The following is a 17,925-nucleotide window of genomic DNA, read 5'->3' as shown; positions in this document are numbered from 1 at the left end:
TTTCCATTGACATTGGTCAAAATCAGCATTAGAACAGACAGAAGTGTTGTAGGTATGATAGAGACCCATGATAAGAATGGAGGATACCAAGTAGGCTTTGTTGGCCTACCTGAATCTGTAAAACCTCACATGTAACAATTATCATCCACAATGTGGTAGTACTCTTGGATATTTATTCTGTTTAAGGGTTATCAGCTAATCATGTCATTTAGTTTGAGTAATAAAGTTTATGACACTTTCAATTAAGTAGTCTGTATACACCTCATAAACAGAAGGTTCTACTGAGATTTGATCTCAGATCGCTGGATTCAGAGTCCAGAGTGCTAACCATTACACCATAGAACCTGTTGAGTGGTTGATGCCTTCAGGGTTTTGTTTAATAAATAAATATTTCAATGATTTTGGCCAATCTTTACATAGAAGAAATGGAAAAGAGCACTTTGTACACTTTCAGATGATCATCACCAAGTCACTGGTTTAAATATGTGGATGACACATTTGTCAACTTCCAGCTTAAAGAAGTGGAAGGAAATCCACTTACAAAGACCAATATCTTCTTTTTGACCCACACCACCCACTGGAACTCAAACTTTGTGTCATCAGAACCTTACAACACCGGGCCGAGCATGTTCCTACAAAAACAGAAGGGAAGCTCAAAGAGCAGAAACACATCAAAAACGCTCTCCAAAGCTTTGGATACCCAAACTGGGCGTTTTCCAAATCAGCAAGGAAATCCAAAAGACAAACAGCAGAACATAACAGTGAGAAAATGAAGTGCAAAAACATTGCAATCACATATGTTGCTGGAGTCTCTAAAAAACTCAAGAGGATTTTCTCCAAACACAAGGTTCCAGTACATTTCAAACATGACCCTTAAACAGAGACTAGTGCATCCTAAAGACGAAACCACCAGACCAAATATGAGCGGAATGGTGTATGCATTTCAATGCATTGAGGAATGCTCTGATCTTCATATTGGAGAAACCAAACAACCTCTCAACAGTTACATGACTCAATATAGAAGATCTAACACCTCCGGACAAGACTCTGTCCACCTGTACCTTAAGGACAAGAGACACTCATGTAAGGACCAGAATGTTCACAGTTTGGACAAAGAAGACAGGTGGTTTGAAAGGGGTGTGAAGGAAGCCATTTATGTTAAAAAAGAAAAAAAAAACTCTAAAAAAAAAGGGGGTGGACTCAGGCTTCAGCTCTCAAAAACCTACAATGCAGCAACTTTATTCCTTCCAGCTATCATTTAGTGTTGCGCCGATGCCATTTTTTTAGCCCGATACAGACATTTGGTTGTGCAGTATCTGCTGATACCGATACCATACCAATACCATCTGTTTGAAATTGATGTGTGTGTGTGTATATGAAGAGCTGCACACTGCTTGGATGTGAAATAATTGCCATCATGTCTTTGTCAAGCTGCTGCCTTCCTTTGTAAAGCAGGAAAAAGGCTAACACAAAGTGAATCCAGTAGAACTTTTTATTGCCTATCTGGATTGGGTGATAATAGTTAAATAAACTTTTCGCTCTCAAAATGGTATCGGTGCCCTATTTGTCGGTACTCACAGATATCACCATTTTAGTGCAGTGTCGGGGCCCTACCCGATACCGGTAACAACAACACTACTATCATTTCAACCCACCATGCAGGGCACAAAACATCTCGCCTGGACAGCCAAGCTAACTATTGCCCCTAATTACCCCCTTTCAGAGGCATAGACCAGAGAGTTTCAAGCTCAATGCTAAAGCTGACATTTTGAATTGAAAAGCTTCCTAGATGGGAAGCAAAACCTCTTCAAACCTGGTAACTAAGTCCAGCGGATTGTAATTGTTGTGTGTGAACCATTAAATTCAGAAATACACTAATAGTATTTATATTTGTATAAGGTTGTTATTTACTGATAAATTCTTCTAAAATCTGGGCATTAGTATTAGTTACGATAGGATTAAATAAAAACATAATGTTCTCATTGCAACCATACCCCTAACTGCACTGAAAATGAAAGTTCTGCTCCAGATATCTACATTTCTAAGTCAAATAAGAGCATTTTGTTCCAATCAGCATAGCCAGATTTGTCTATATACGTCCCCTTTTTATTTTTTTCACTTACTTTCACCCCACCTCTCCTACCTTTGACTTTTTATTTCCATTTTTGTTTCTTCATACTGTACATCCACCTCTGCATCATCCACCTGCTGCCAGTTTTTTTTCTATTGTCAGCATCACACCACTGCTCTCCTCCTCCTCTTCCTCTGCTTCCCTCCTCCTCCTCCTTATCTGCTCAATGGTATTCACACAGTTGGGACACGTAACTTCCCTGCTCTATATTCACATTTGCAGTCGCCACACCAGTCGCTTTTGCTGTAATCTCTCACTAACTTCAAATTGTTTTGGATGCTGGTAATGGCTCCTAAAAGAGAACCCTCCACTAAGAATTCTCCTTCACCAGTGGCTGAACCGCGTCTGGGTCCACCTTACCCCAGTTTGCCTACTTCGCCTGCAGCCTCTAAACCAATTCCAGAGCAGAAGCCAAGGATGCTTTGTCCTTCTGATTCACCATTCGACCCCAGTACTTTGGAGGTGAGTGATTGCTCAATACCATGATATGTAATGTAATGTAAAATAGCATTAAAGAATGAAATAGCTAAATTTAAATGCATTTAATTCTTTGGTAAAAATCACCTTTTATATCAGAGCAGATGTATAAATATTCTAACTTGAGAAACAAAATGGGGCACTGAGTGCTCACTGCCAGTAAATCAGCTCCTTAGGGATAAAGAGTGAATTCCCTGCTACAGTGTGAGCTATTTTCTTCTTACGTTCAGTGGCCTACTTCCTGGAGCAAGAGCAATCAAAAATATAATAGTTTAAATATTTAACAACATAAACGGTAGAGGATTCATGGGTTAGTTGTTTAAAACCAAATAAAAAAATATCTATAATCAAAATGTGTGAGCAGCAATTATTTTTAAGGAAATTTGTGCAGCTTTTGAAACACATAAAAAAACTTAATCTTAAAATAGAATATGTTGAAGACAATTCTATATTGTCTCTTATAATTCTTTAAAGCAGGTATGCATTGAAACTCAAAGTATTTCAAGAAAATACTTTCCATAAAGGTATTTTTTTTACATTAGGAGACAAAAAAAAAACAAAAAGCAACAACAAAAAGGAGCCATCAAAACCATTTAACCACCAAGACTCAAGCCATTGGTAATGCTTGGACATATAGAGGAGGTGAGGTGAGGCTTTTGAAACATAGCAACACTGTGTTGGATCTACTTAATTCAATGGTGGACATAAGCTGCACATCAAATTTTTTCATTAGCAGAAATCTACAATATTAGGTTCATTCAAATCAGATTGATTACTTCAACACACCTTAATCAATTACCTACAAATCTATCTGATCTATTAAAACTTAGGGGTGGGGTTAAGGTAACCTCAGGGTACAGACTGTCTTGCAGTCTGTAGGTTGTGAAATGTACTTTTTTATTAGTTCCCATTTTGTAAGAGTTAAACTAAGAAATGTACAGTGACCCTAATTTATAGTTTTCTTTAGATATTTGTTTATGTGGTTTGCACTTTAGGGCCACCGTAGGAATGTGTTATGCAGCATAGAACACTAACACAGCCCTTTGTATACTTTTCCACAGGGATTAAACAATAATTTATATACATTTACAGTATATGAATATCAGAAATGATGTTTTTCTGATATTTTTCTTGTAGTATAATGGCTGAGTTTGCTTAATGCTTTCGCTCCGCCTCCTTTATGAGAAGCTTTGTATGTCAGAATGTGTCACGTGTTTTAATGAAGTGAATGTCTCATTTAGTGTTATAATATGTAAGCTATGTACACAGTGTGATCACAGATAGCAGGAAAGGGGACTGGACTGGCTGGCTTTTAGGAGGTAGAGCCTCATTTTATGATTTGTCTGAGCTCAGGTTCATCATTCATGCTTCTCCACACACATTCATAATGCTAAAAGCCAAACCAAAGTCACCCTGGTACTTGTTTGTGATCAAACTAACCATTTCGGGGGAAAAAACAAGGATTTACTAAAATATAATATAATACTAATAATTGCAATTATCATTATAAAAAGTAATTAGGATTATTGTTTTCCTAATTTCTAATTAGGAAAAAGCTAAAATAATGAGGTTTATAAAGCTGTTTTAATCTTTTCTGAAATGGTTATATATCTTTCCGCTTGATGATTAAAAGCTAAAAAATGAATGCAACACTGGAAAACAAAAAAAAATTTAACATCCATTGATATCATTATAATGGTGGGGGGGTTGTGCACACAGGTTTTAAAAACGTCTTTAGGTCGCTTCTGCTCATCTAGTCAGCTGATTAATGGCATGTATTTTTCGTAGAGGCAGCTCCTAAAAAGGGGAATGTCTTTAGCGGTGGGGGAGAAGTATATTCTCTTACGTGAAGCCAGTTCAATACAATAAATAAAGGACCCCTTTCTAATCTGTTAACTGGAAATAGACAGGATTTTATTAGAAAAAGTGTGTGCATTTTTAACCTGGACTCGTTCAAGATGACACCGCACTGTCAATCATTGTTGAGGGGACTTGAGACGACCTTGATTTTAAAATTTTAAAATAAATTTCTCTCTGACAGATAACTTTGGACCAATAAGCAACAGTCCAGGTAAAGCCTGACAATGTTAAAGGTGGCTCTGTCATACTTTTTTCACATTCCATGAATATGCCTGAATAAAAACAGTCTGTCAACAGCCGGATACTTTTGTCATAATTATTTGTAACTTGATCCTTCTTCCATCAGGAACTGTTTTCTGTTTTTGCTGTCAGGTCAGCATATTTACCCTGTTCAAATGCAGCCAATAAAATAATTTCTCTGTTCGTTTGTTTATTGATCTTATGTAATACTCAAATTCTCTGAGGATATTAATTCGCATTTTCATTAGCTAAAAGAAACCTGATAAATGCTGGAATCTTATTACATACCTTGTGTCATGAATTTACAAAATGCACTCAGTCAAAAGTTTCAGAACGCCTCAATTTTTCCAGATATTCATTGCAATTTTAGTTGTTAAAGTCCAATGAATAGCCTGCAAGGGTACAAAAGCAGAGGTGTCAAGGAACAGGAACGAAGTACAAATACTTTGTTACTGTACTAAGTAAACCTTTTAGGTATCTATACTTTACTCCATTACTTATTTTTCTTTCTATTTCTGACTTCTACTCTTTACATTTTCACACAAGTATCTGTACTTTCTATTCCTTACATGTTTAAAACAAACGTTAGTCATTACTCTTGGCTTTGGTTTAATGTTTCTAAATATTTATTTAACGTCATATCCTGCAGATCATTGGACACATCTAGTGAAAACTAGTGTAATTGGATGAGTTATATAACGCAAACACTCATTGGTTAGCTAAAAGAAATCATCAAAAGCAAGCAGGTGTTCTTCAACACTGAAAACGCGAATTCTCTATGCCATGCTACAATGTCGGATTCAGAAAAAGATGTTGAAATGTCTGAAAGGTCAGACACAGACGAGAGCGTATCTGGAGATGGAGACGGAGACCAACAAGACCTCCCTCATCCTTGGCCCTATCTCAAAGAAATTTTGGAAATAGTCGAAAAAATTTGCTTTTAATTCATATAGGGAATCTGGCTGTTTGTTTTTTTTTTAAGGTTACTTTATACTTTTATACTTTAAGTAGTTTTTGGAGCACATACTTTTTCACTTTTACTTGAGTAAAGAGGTCAAGTTGATACTTCAACTTTTACCAGAGTGTTTTTAAACTACAGTATCTATACTTCTACTTGAGTAACAAATGTGTGTACTTTTGACACAAAGTAAGTGTTGTACTGGGTTTTAAAAAGGTATCAAAGTCATTAAAACTAAATAATAATGTACATTCACCCAATACTTCTAGTTCTGCTTTAGACTTAAATTCCAAAGCAGAATGATCTTAAACATGTATTTTGCTGATTAACTCCCTGTTTAGTTTAAATCAAGAAACACAGGTAGTGTTCTAGCAAATAATTCACTATTTAGACATGAATTTCAGCACATGGTCCAATATGGTTTCCTTTTTTCCGTTTTTCTTTTCATTTTAAAGATTCTATATAGATATTAATATAAGATAATACAATCTGGAAATTAGGTTTTTGTTGTAAGTATTTTGGAGGTGTGAATATGATATTTACCATAAATAATAAAACATTTAATAACATATCAAATATGCTTTGAAGTATGCTTTAACAAGTTCACATTTCTCCATCCCAAACAAAACATCCTTCTGTTAAAGTAATGTTAAGATTTTTTTGTTGAAAAAAAATGGACATATCTCTGCAGAATATTTTGGTATAATTAGAATCCCAAAAAAGATTAATAAGCTTTTTTTCATAATTTTTTCAAAAACTATACACATTGGGTCCAAATCCCATTTATATCTTTTTATCAAAAATGCTTTAACAGGATAAACATTATGAGTAATTTTATTATTTATTGAGTATCTTTAAGGAGCAACCAAGTCTACTAGTTTGGGTTCTTTTTTAAAAAAAAAAATTAAATATTTAATTTTGAATGAATTGTTTAAAGATGTGAAGTCAAGGGCTTAAATTCCTCCTTTTTCAATTTTATTCATCAGAATATTTTTTCTTGATGAGATGACATTTCTTTTTCCATATAAAGTTTATTTTATTAATGTTGGTACTGATCTGTTTGGGAAGATCAAGAGCAAGGGCCGGATAAATAAAAGAAAGATCTCGCTAGAGCCATAGATTAAATCTCTGTTCAGTTTGTTTCTATATATGGAGCGGTGCAGTTGGGCTGTGACGTCACCCCGTCGCTACTCTGCATCATTACGCACCGCAGGTTTTTCTCCCTCTGCGCTTCTAATCGAGCCGTCACATTCTTTGGGTTTCCGTCAGTTCGGACACACCTAGGCCAGCAAAGCAATGGTGGGTCTTTTTTGTTACACTTGGCTTTTTGACTGTACCGGACTCGTGCTTGTAAATAGAGAAATTAAATTAAACAGTGTTTAGCTTCGCAGCGCGGTTAACGGTGAAGTTTGAGACGCGAATTGTAAGCCTCTCCTAAGCGGAAGTACAACTTTTGTTGAGCTAGCTTTAGCTATGTTAACAATTATCTCATTTTATTACTTAACCACCTTTATCTGCGACTCCTACCATTTTCTATTGTCAGAGAAAGGCGTTTTGAATTGCAGCACACGTTGAATATTTCCTGTAACCAGAACAACTTAAACCGTTTTCTCTCGCCTAATTTCTTCCTGAACAGTCTGACTTCTCTGAAGATCAAATCCTTGGTAAGTACTTATACTCGTGTGTGTGTGTGTGTATATCTGTCTGTGGGGACATTTCCATTTTTCTCCGACTCGTTTTGGCGCTTTATTCCTGGACTCCTGCATCATTGCTGCCAGTCTGCTCTGTATCCGCCTGCTGCAGCAGCCTAGGCTTTAGGTTTTTCTCTCTCTGTATACCAACTATTTCATCACTCTTTTCCCCCTTGCAACTGCTTGTCGTTTCCAGATTGAGTTTAACCTGGATCAGATTCATGGTAAGTGGTTGAAGAGCCTCCGCCTTGCTCAAAATGCAGTGGCTGTTCAGAGTTTTTAGGGTGTAAGCTGCATGACATCTAAAGGTGTTCTGCATTGTTGTCCAGCTTCTAAAGAATGAACAGACTGTTGGAGTCCTTACAGCAATAACATGTGTTGTACTGGTTTGATGTATTTGTTTTGTATTGTTAAATGCAAACATAGACTCTCATCTATTAGTCTTAATTTCTTCATTCGTCTTGTTTCTTCAGATTGCCATTAACTTTGTTTTGGCTGAAATGCTTTAAGTTGCTCATCTCCAGTGTGTCCATGTTTGGTGTGAGATAAAAGCAATAGCTGGTTCTTGTCCCGACACTGGTTTGTTTAATCTCCCTTGACATAGTAGGCCATAGCTAAACTCACTCCACCTCCTTTGCTCCACTCCTCTAATACCAAATATGGTGCTGGGAATTGTGCTAACAGGCCAGAAGGAAAGAGATGCATTCCTGAGAACAGGAAAAGAATTCCATAACAGTCCCACTGCTCTTTTGGTGAATATTTTGCTTTTTAACTTTAGGAACTCTCTCCTCTGAGGATATTGTGCAATTAGACCGTGTGTTTTCTTGATTGCTGATGTGAATAATCCTTGTTATCACTTTTATCAAGAACTACAGATGTTAGAGCAGAGCAGTTCAGTTGTAAAACACAAACCACCAACTCCCAGTAAACGCATAATCTAAAGGCTTTAGAAAACCTGTTTAAAAAGTTATTAACAATTCTATGGGGTTTTAAAATACTGATATTCAAAGTTACATAGTAGTTTTGGGTCAGTTTTTAATAGTTCCTTTTATTGCCAACTTACCTGTTTGTATGTGTTTATACAGAATTATATTTCTAAATCTTTACATTTAACCTAAGATACAAATCTGAAAGTATTCACATTGCTTTATCATTTTCATAGTATGTTACGGCTACGTACTCTGTGTTTTTCTTTATCGGCAGTTATTTTCAAGGCCAAACCAAGAAAATTAGGGACTTGTTAGAAACCAGTACAGTTTTTAAACATTGTCATGCATTTGTGTCCTGCTATTTTACTTGGTGACATTGGAACCAAATGCCTTCAGAAGTAACCTAACTGGTAAAATTATCAACCCTGTCATTTCATCTCGCATAAAGACAGCTGTTCTGTTTAGAACATTGGTGAACATACGTCAAATTAAGCCTTGAATATAACATTGTTCAATCCGCCATCCTGAAATCAAAAAAGAAGCAACAGAGCTATAAACCTATGTTGCTTTTCACCTACAAAAAAACAGGATGGTCAGATGATCTTGAGTTAGTGAGGGAACTCGGGAGGAGCTGCAGAGATCCACAGCTAGGGTTAGTCACATTGAATCATTTTCAAACTTTAAATCCTCCTGAAGTCGATCAATTTTTATTTTCAATTCCTAGTTTTGTTGCCCAGTCTGCCGACCAGGAATAGAAGCTGTCTAGTGAAGAAGAATCTGCAGCAGTTTGTTTGCAAGAGAGGGCGATGCCTTTTTTAATACTTTTTTTCCTCTTTACAGCTTAACAGATACCTGCCTTTCTTCCTATGCATTCTGGATAGAAAGACAAGCACTTTAATGTACACTTATCCAGTTTTTTCCAATCGATTCGATACCTGGGCTGAGCGTATTCGTGTTTGATACAGATGTGATTCCACTGTTGAATGAACTACATATCTTGCCGTGTGAGCGGAGGTTTTAGCCTTGACATAAACACTTAAAAAATAGGGTAACAAATTAACACCAGTATAAATGTACTTTAGATTATTTATTAACAAGCAGTACCATGTAAAGTGCACTGGATTGGCTCTCTGATATCCAATATCAAACTGATGATTGGAATAATTTTAAACATGATTTAATTTATTGTTTATATTTATTCATTTAGAATCTGGTTACGACTACAAACAGACTAACTGAAAGACAAAGTTTAAAACATCTTTCCTCCGTCTACACCAGTAAAACAAATTCCTACATGTGTGGTTGAGTGTATTCAGGGTGCATTAAACAATGCTGAGGATAAACATACTGAATCTCAGAGTTTCACACAGCTGAGCTTTCTCCTTCATTTCCAACACTCAGCCTAACATGGCACTAGAGTCAGAATTGAGTAAATAAAATGGTCTTAATACTACCTTGGTTGTATATAAATAGAAAAAGGAAGCTCATGTGAAACTGTAACTGTAAAAGATATTTATATTACAGTTCAAAGTTTCAATATTTATTTACTGATTGAAAATAATATAATAATTTATAGTAACGTTTACACAAAGAAGTTCAATGATTTAAACGTTATAGAGAAGTTCATGTCATTTCATCCAGACAGAAGTCTGGTTAACATGCTCATGTATAACATGTTAACCTAGGATTCTCCTTTTTAAAAGAATCGGAATTGATAACTAGAATCAAAACAAGGAATCAAAATCAGAAATGGAATCGTTCAAAACTGGAATCAAATTCAAATGGCCAACCCTATGCACACAATCTGGTGTCTCTGCATCTATAGTAGTTACTCTTCAAATGTGTCCTTTTCTGGAAGGTTGTCAAAGGGAAATGTGTGATGTTGAACATTCATGGAAGAAAGCATGTAAGACGCTGCAAAGACTTGAGTCTGGGCCAGACGTTCAATTGAGCATGCAGCCTGAGCTACAATGGAATTTGTTCGACCAAAGGTTATGTGTTTAAGATGGCCAAGACTTGAATCCAAATGAGAATTTATAACAAGACTTAACAATATGACCAAGCTTGAGCTCTTTTGCTGAATAAATTGACAAAGATGTTATAAAGTGGTGGAGATATAACACAAATTATGTTCACCTTTTAACTGGAGGAGAAAACCGTTCTACAGGTAGTACCGCCATGAGAGGGGTTAATGTAAACCAAGGCCATACTCTTTTAAAACCCGCTACATAACTGCACTACTTTGTGTTTAAGTTTGTAGCTGTAACGCAACTAAATGCATTTGAAGGAATTTGACTACTTCTGTATGGCCCACTCAGGTACAAGTTTGGAAAAATCTTAGCTTTGAGATAATTCTTGATAAGCATGTTGGATTCATTTGTTAAACTATTGAGGCCTGCATATTTAAAAGATGGAGAAGCATCCTAACAATAAAGCTGAGCTTGTGAATGCTTGTGTGTAATGAGTGACATATTAATAGTAGAAGTATTATGAATTGAGGAAGCTAAAGCTAGTTTGTGGTGTCACCAGGCTGAGCTCAGAGAACAGGATGTTTGTTCGTCGATCATTTGTTATAACTACTGCAGATGCAAATATGAAGATGAATTACAATGATTTTGGATTTAACCCAACATTTTTGAAGTCTGCTTGTTTCCTCTCTTTTTTTATTTTTTTATTGGCCTTTTCTTGATTATTGTCCACATTCTCTCTGTATCACCTTTTAATGAGCATCTCCTAGTTTATTATGTTGATCTATCCCTAACATGTCTCATGTTTGCATGTTTTGCAGAATTTAAGGAGGCCTTCCTCCTGTTTGACAGGACAGGAGATGGGAAGATCAGCTACAGCCAGTGCGGGGATGTGATGCGGGCCCTGGGACAGAACCCTGTAAATGCTGAGGTGCTAAAAGTACTGGGCAACCCCAAATCTGAGGGTAAGAAACAAACCACAAACGTGGATTTACAGGGATATGAACCCGTTTCCCTTTTGTTTGGGGTACTTATGTTTCTTGCTGCAGACTTGGTTTGAAAAGGAGAGTTTGTTATTAACTCACATTGGGGTTGCATTAAAATGCTGCTTTGCACCAACTATGATATTTTACGTGGAAAAAAAGGGTAATCTGTCCCATGTGTGGGAAAATGGTTTTACAGTATAATGCAGTTGTTTTATTTTAATGTTTGTCTGATCACATTAGGCCATATATCTCCATTTGTTTTCTAGGCAGCGGTTCGTGAAATTCTAATGCCCTCTAACAGTTTATTTTTTCAAACTAAAAGATCAATCAGATTCCTATTCAGCTATTTGGTAGAGAAGCTTGAAAAGGGGATGTTGGACAATGGAAGGGGCTTGCTTGATCACAAATTTCACACCTAAAAGTTTCATAAAGGTCAACAAATGACAGGATATAAGCTGCACAAGGAAAGTCAGATAAAGCTGTAATCTATCTACTAGCTGCTTGTGGAACCTTTTTTATTTGTACAAGAAAACCCTTCTGTTAAACTTAATTAAATTTTTTTAGGGGGAATCAAGATTTTCCCCTTTTGTCTACTTCTCATTTCCCTGTTAAAGTTCTGGTTTTTTTTTTCTTCTTTTTGCAATTTCCTTTAAGTGGTCTTCATTCATCATTATTTAACCCCTCTTTTTTTTTTTTTCTTTTTTTTGCAATTACAATGTTTAATTGTAAATAAATAGTAATTATTAACATCCAGCTACTGGCCCAGTTTGGAACGCAATGAGTGCCACAACTTAATACATAAATACCTAATGAAATAATGATTCCAAAATGTCATTAATTTATGATACAACAATGTTGACTTTAGATTAAAAGAAAACCAGGACGAAGTTGGCCATGTCTTGCTCAATGAGAAACAGCCAATCAGACATCAGGGTTTCTATGAAAGCGGCCCTAATCCCACCCCTTTCGCTTTCAGTGCAGGAGCATTAAATTATTTATTAAATCATGAAATAATTCATTTTATATATATAAAAAAAAATTATTTAACTATAGCCTGTATAATTAATTATATATTATATAAATTATAAATAAATATACATTCTATGTTAATTTGTAGTTTTAATGAATTACTGACTCATTTAAATGATTATATTTATGTCAGTTTAATGCGGCACTCCTCATCATAGCCTAAATTGTATCATTTATTAGCTTTTTCTTATTTTGCAGAGATGAATACCAAGATGCTGGACTTTGAGCAGTTCCTGCCCATGTTCCAGGCCATCGCCAAAAACAAAGATCAGGGGTCCATGGAGGATTTCGTGGAAGGACTTCGTGTCTTTGACAAGGAGGGCAACGGCACAGTAATGGGAGCTGAACTACGTCATGTGCTCACCACGCTAGGCAAGCCGTTTTGATTTTTAAAATGTATATGAGAGGGAGAGATGCCCCATAAGAGCTTTAACAGTTAAATGTATGTTTTTTTAATGTTTGTCCGTTTGTTTTTTTTTGTTTTTTTTTTAGGTGAGAAAATGTCAGAGGAAGAAGTTGAGACACTGTTGGCTGGGCATGAAGATGCAAATGGATGCATCAATTATGAAGGTGAGAACAAAACAAAAGAAATGTGAAAAGTGTTTATGAAGAATCTAAGGAGGAACTGTTACTTTTAATCTAGACGTCTAATGAGGATATTCAAATGTCTTTGATGCACATTGATGCTTTGGTAAAGTGTTTATTTTAAACTTCAAAACCTGTGGTTATCAATTTAAGAGAAAGATTAATAAACTGAATAACTAGAAGTCCTTCTATTATTAAAGTCATTCCATATTTCCTCTGATCCACAGGGAACACTTATGTAATTGTATGATTGAGAGCTGTGATGTACAAGTCAATTGGCCAGTGTTCAAACCTGTTTTCCCTTTTATCCACACGTTAAATTTGTTTTCTTCCTTTTCTCTAAATACATCAAAACCAAAGAGTCTTTAAATAACTGTTTGCATTTTTCTCAGATTCATATCTTCATATTTGTTGCTTTTTTTACTTTTCTGATCAGCATTTGTTCAAATTGTTTTTATTTACAAATTAGTGTATTGCCAAAGAAATTGCAGTCAAAGTGTGATCAGTGCATCAGGTAAACGGGCAGCTGGTTTCCATAGAAGCCTGATCAGCACGTTACATACATTATATAAATGATCAGAGGGAAGAGAAAACTGAGGTTTTGATATCTTTATCTTTTGATAATCTTTTTATTGAATATCCTAGATATTAAAGTTGATCAAAGGAAATTTAAATAGATTTTTTTTTTAGCAGTAAACAAGCAGTATACTGTATAAAACTGCATTTCTGGTGGATGCATTTCAATCATTTGTTTTTTTAATCGGTCTCTTCAAGAAGCTATCATTCTAAGTTGATTTCTGACAATCTGTTACATGTTCTTCGTTCACAGCATTTGTTCGTCACATCATGTCAGGCTGAGGGCCGGTACGGGCATTGTCTAAATCAGGGGAGGACACCGCCAGGCTCTCCTGCCCCTTAGTTTTAAATAATCCTTTCACCCCAGCTTATTCAAACACTGATGCTGTTATAGTTGAAATGTTCATCTTGGCAAAAATAAATTGTCTGTTTTAGATTAAACATGACCTGTAGGGTGCATGAGAAAGCCTGGTAGTCTCCCTCCCCTGCAGACGTGAGGCTGTAAACCATATGCAGCCTCCTGCCGCTCTGTTTTACTCCTGCAGCCCTCTGGCTTGGCCCCTTGGCTGCAGCAGTCTGCATGAGTCTCTGCATGTATCTATGGCTCCTCCACAGGTTGTATGGAGATATGGTGGACAGAATGGGAAGAGACTGGTCTCTTTTAGTGGAAGCCTGGGGGTCAGTTTTGAGTGTGGTGTTTTTAGATTTTATTTGCATGTTGGCGGGGCTTTTTTTAAGTTGGTCTTTTCCTTCAATGGTTTTAAAGGTGTTAGATCTGTCTAGATGCTGTCATTGTACAATATATGTACAGTATTGCCACCAGATGCAGGAGTGGACCAGTCCCTTTTTCTACTAACCAAATAATGTTATAGAGTTGCTCTTATGCTGACTGTTCTCTTTGTACTGATGGAAACTTATTTTTTAAGCTGGCTGCTCTGACTTGACTGTAGCTACCCTGATCTCCTCCCCTTTTCTGTGCTTCTCAGCTAGAGGAAGGCAAACGGTGAGGACAGCTACTCTAACCAACCTTCTGTGGATCTTAGAGGACCGATAGCTTTGGCTGAATAAAAGATTATAATGACCTCCTTTTTCCTTTCTGCCTTCTTCAATTGACCCATTTTTCCTGGCTCTAGAGGAGAATATGGAAGATCTGCCTCCAAATGCAGCATCTTAGATTAAAGCAGGTCTTGGCCCAGCATGCTGTAATTGGAGCAGATCTTCACATTTTTTGTGAGAAAATTAATTTTTCTTCATTTTTCTTTCAGAACTGGTCCGGATGGTTATGAATGGATGAAGATGAACAGCGTCACTTTTCTTTTTTCATCAGAATCACATTCCTATATATTTCCATATAGCTTTGTCAGTTCACCCCAACGATTTCCATGAGTTTCTTTTAAGAAGTGCCTTTACATTCCCTAGCAAAGACCATAAAGCCCCATTTTTAGCCCTGTTTATTTGTATCCATTGAGAAATATTTGAGCTTGCATAGTTTATAACAACTCCAAATGAACTGTAACAATATCACTTAAACGGGACAATACAATAATATATCGTGCATATACATGTTCCTAAGACTTGCTATGACTGAAATGTCCTGGTTTTATCAAAAGAAATATCAAAGGCTATAGTTGAAAACATTTCAAAGGAGCTCTCATTTTTTGAATTTGGTTTAGGATTTGCTGCTGCATTTGAATAAATGTTTTCCTGAAATGCTGTAGTCTTGGTGGATTATTTTTTAAACTGGATTAATATAAGTTACACAGTGGCCACTTTAAATGGTAAACCTGTTTGTTTGGCAAATTGCAAAAACAAAAGACATCAGCCCATCTTATAGGAGAAATTTCATGTAATTTTCCAGAAGTGTCAAAAGTTATATGGCTGAAATGGAAAAGGCACTGGAATTGGGTCAAAAGGGGGAGGGTAAGTAAGTGACTTTCTTGCATTGTGATTTTTCTAGATATATGTCTGCAGTTTTATGGATAACGTGCCCTATAATGTTTGGGAGTAATATACAGACCGGTTTAAAATTGTAGAAAGGCAACGGTAGCTTAAATAACTACTTATGAATAGCAAAGAATGAGGAGTAACCCCTCTGGTCAAACAGCCTATAGCAGCACAAACGAGCAACTCCTGTAAACTAAGAACAAGAAAACTATGGATTACCAAATTTGGGGAAAAAAAATTTAAGTTGGGAACAAATATGCTCAAGTCTTATGGGTTGATTTCAGCTCCAAGTTTAGCTTGGAGCATCAAAATGTTGGTTTAATTATGGATCCATCCAGGTTGGTATCCAAGACGGATGGTATGATTTAGGAAGAGATTTTCTTTCACCACCACTAATTCTAATAACAAACATCTTACAACCTGAGAGGATAAACTGAAAATCCCTTCATGACCACAGTGTCTTCTGTAGCTCGGTTCCTCCAGAAAAAGGCTGTCACTAATCTTGAACATGAATTCACTGATGGGCTGTGCAGTTTGTCACACTGCCTTGAAGCAAAAAAGTCCTGGGTTGGATTCCTAATCTACCGTTTTTCTATATGCACATTCTCCCTGTGTGAGCATGGGTTCCCTGCTGGTACTCTGGTTTCTCCCACTGTCCAAACACCTGACTGTTAGATTAACTGGTGTCTGTAAATTGTCAGTAGGTGTAATTGTGTATGTGGTTGTATGTCTTTGTGTTGCCTTGCAACAGACTGGCGTGTTATTCAGCGTGGAACTGATCTTTCGCCTATAGACTGCTGGAGATGGGCACCAGCTCCACCGTGACCCTGATGGAAAAAGCAGGAGAAGATCGGAGTTCATTGACCTCCAATTGCACTCAGGGTCACCAAATCTCAATCCAATATGGATTAAAATTGTGCCGATGCCAAGGCAAAATATTGTGCATTTCAGAAGGTAGAAGAGAGTCCAATCTGTAGAAATCCCATCCATTGTAAAACTATTTGAAAGAAATGCCTTTTTTTTATTGAACACTGGGAGGCAGTGTTGCTGCTAAAGCATGACCAATTATAAACTAATAGTGTCAATGGTCTCTATCCTCATTTGGCATTGAGCTAGACAAAAAATAAACGTCACGAGTGGACATTGTTGTCTAATGTTATGTTTTTACATTAAATCTTACAACTATTTACTTACACTTTATTTTTTCCTTCTCAAAAATGCAAAGTCTTTACCTTAATATGCTGTTCAGTACTTTCATGACCTTTTTCTGCATTTCCTTCTTAAGCAGTCAACTATTCCCCCTCATTAGGCACCACAGCTAACAGATAGTGATCCCTATGTGTGTGTGTGAGGGGTTTAAGGTTCAGGAGGATGTCATAGTCCACCACTGAATAGGCTCTCTACTAATTACTCTTTGTGTATGTGTGTGTGGTCGATAGAAGTCAAGGCTATTGATTATTTTAATCCTCCTATTTGTGAGTCTGTGATCCTCATGGCTCTGCATTCGACAGGGGAATCACTAATGGGCCTCGGCACAGCCCGTCTCAGACCTCTCCCCGTCCAATTAACTTTCAACTGGAATCTGCTGGGAGAGAAAGACGTGGGCTGGGCCCAGACACACTGCGCCTTCAGCCCTCTTTTTTCCCTCCTGCTCAGAAGCAACAGATTCTCCAAATCCTTCACTTCAGGAATGACACCAACTCTGCTCTAATTAGATACTTTTTCAGAAGAATTTCCTTTATCATGAACTGGATATTTGAGGGTTTTTTTTAGGTTTAAAAAAGATGAAGTGGCTCCATTGGCTTATAAGCATACAGATGAATCTCTGAAGCGTTTTGGATTTTGTATTTAGGGTTCATATTTTTTCATTGCAGCAGTATGTGGTAAAATGATCACAAGGGATTTGTGCATTTCAAGTTTAAAGTTTATAAGATACATTCTTTTATACGCCTTTTTATTCTGCAGCAGGGCTAAAAATTGTTTTCTAAAATAAATGTATCTACAGGGATTTAGTCTCTCAGTGAAAACCTGTTTTTTTTGTTTGCAATAAAACAGTGAGACAAATCAGACACAAGATCTACAAAGTCTAAACAGAATTATCAATAAACAAAAATCTTTGAAGACATATAGCACAAGTTTCTGGGTTTTATTTTTGCTTTTTTGTTTACTATATTTCTGATTGATTTCCAGATTTATTGCTTTAACGCTGTAACATAGATCTCTGTCGTGTTACTTTAAAACGTATCAAATGTCTGGGCCTTGTTGATCCAGGGTGCCTGATAAGCTGAGGCCTATAAAGCAGGAGTGATATTTGGGTCTTATATTGAAAATCCATTTTGCAGCAGGCAGAGGCTGCTTCAGCTTCGATCTTTGCTCTGGGTTTATACAACCATGCCAACTGATACAACTAAGTCCGAGTGGTCACCTTAAATAAAACTGAGCATGAGGTTAGCAGAGTTGTGTGGCCATGTTGAATATGCATATCTGTATTCTACACTGGGTCCAAAATAACACTCAAAGACACAGACAAAGTTGGTCAGATGTTTTAATTG

The 17,925-nt window shown here is 36.6% G+C and overlaps 1 protein-coding gene and 1 non-coding gene across 3 annotated transcripts; one reads left to right on the top strand and one right to left on the bottom strand.

The window, feature by feature from the left end:
* Nucleotides 1-273: 273 nt before the first annotated feature.
* On the bottom strand, nt 274-345 carry trnaq-cug. The gene has a single exon. It is a non-coding gene; the product is annotated as a tRNA-Gln (tRNA).
* Nucleotides 346-6,856: 6,511 nt separating this feature from the next.
* Nucleotides 6,857-14,920, top strand: LOC107086778 (myosin light polypeptide 6). 2 transcript variants are annotated; one of them, XM_015377946.1, is made up of 7 exons: nt 6,857-6,965; nt 7,303-7,330; nt 11,075-11,218; nt 12,467-12,640; nt 12,761-12,838; nt 13,683-13,717; nt 14,695-14,920. In XM_015377946.1, the coding sequence occupies exons 1-6, from the start codon at nt 6,963-6,965 to the stop codon at nt 13,709-13,711; spliced, it is 456 nt and encodes a 151-aa protein (XP_015233432.1). In that variant the 5' UTR covers nt 6,857-6,962; the 3' UTR covers nt 13,712-13,717; nt 14,695-14,920. The 2 variants fall into 2 exon arrangements, with proteins under 2 accessions (XP_015233432.1, XP_015233433.1); XM_015377947.1 differs by lacking the exon at nt 13,683-13,717.
* The last annotated feature ends 3,005 nt before the right edge of the window (nt 14,921-17,925 follow it).

The sequence above is a fragment of the Cyprinodon variegatus genome, unplaced genomic scaffold (genome assembly GCF_000732505.1).
Source record: "Cyprinodon variegatus isolate N-32 unplaced genomic scaffold, C_variegatus-1.0 Scaffold161, whole genome shotgun sequence".
Lineage (NCBI taxonomy): Eukaryota > Metazoa > Chordata > Actinopteri > Cyprinodontiformes > Cyprinodontidae > Cyprinodon > Cyprinodon variegatus.
The sequence above is the reverse complement of the archived record's forward strand: the minus strand, read 5'-3'. Positions and strand labels throughout refer to the sequence as shown.

Coding starts and splice junctions, on each gene's coding strand:
- LOC107086778 (XM_015377947.1), top strand. Junction 12,641..12,760: donor TCATGTGCTCACCACGCTAG/GCAAGCCGTTTT, acceptor TTTTTTTTTTAG/GTGAGAAAATGTCAGAGGAA. Junction 12,839..14,694: donor TGGATGCATCAATTATGAAG/GTGAGAACAAAA, acceptor TTTTTCTTTCAG/AACTGGTCCGGATGGTTATG.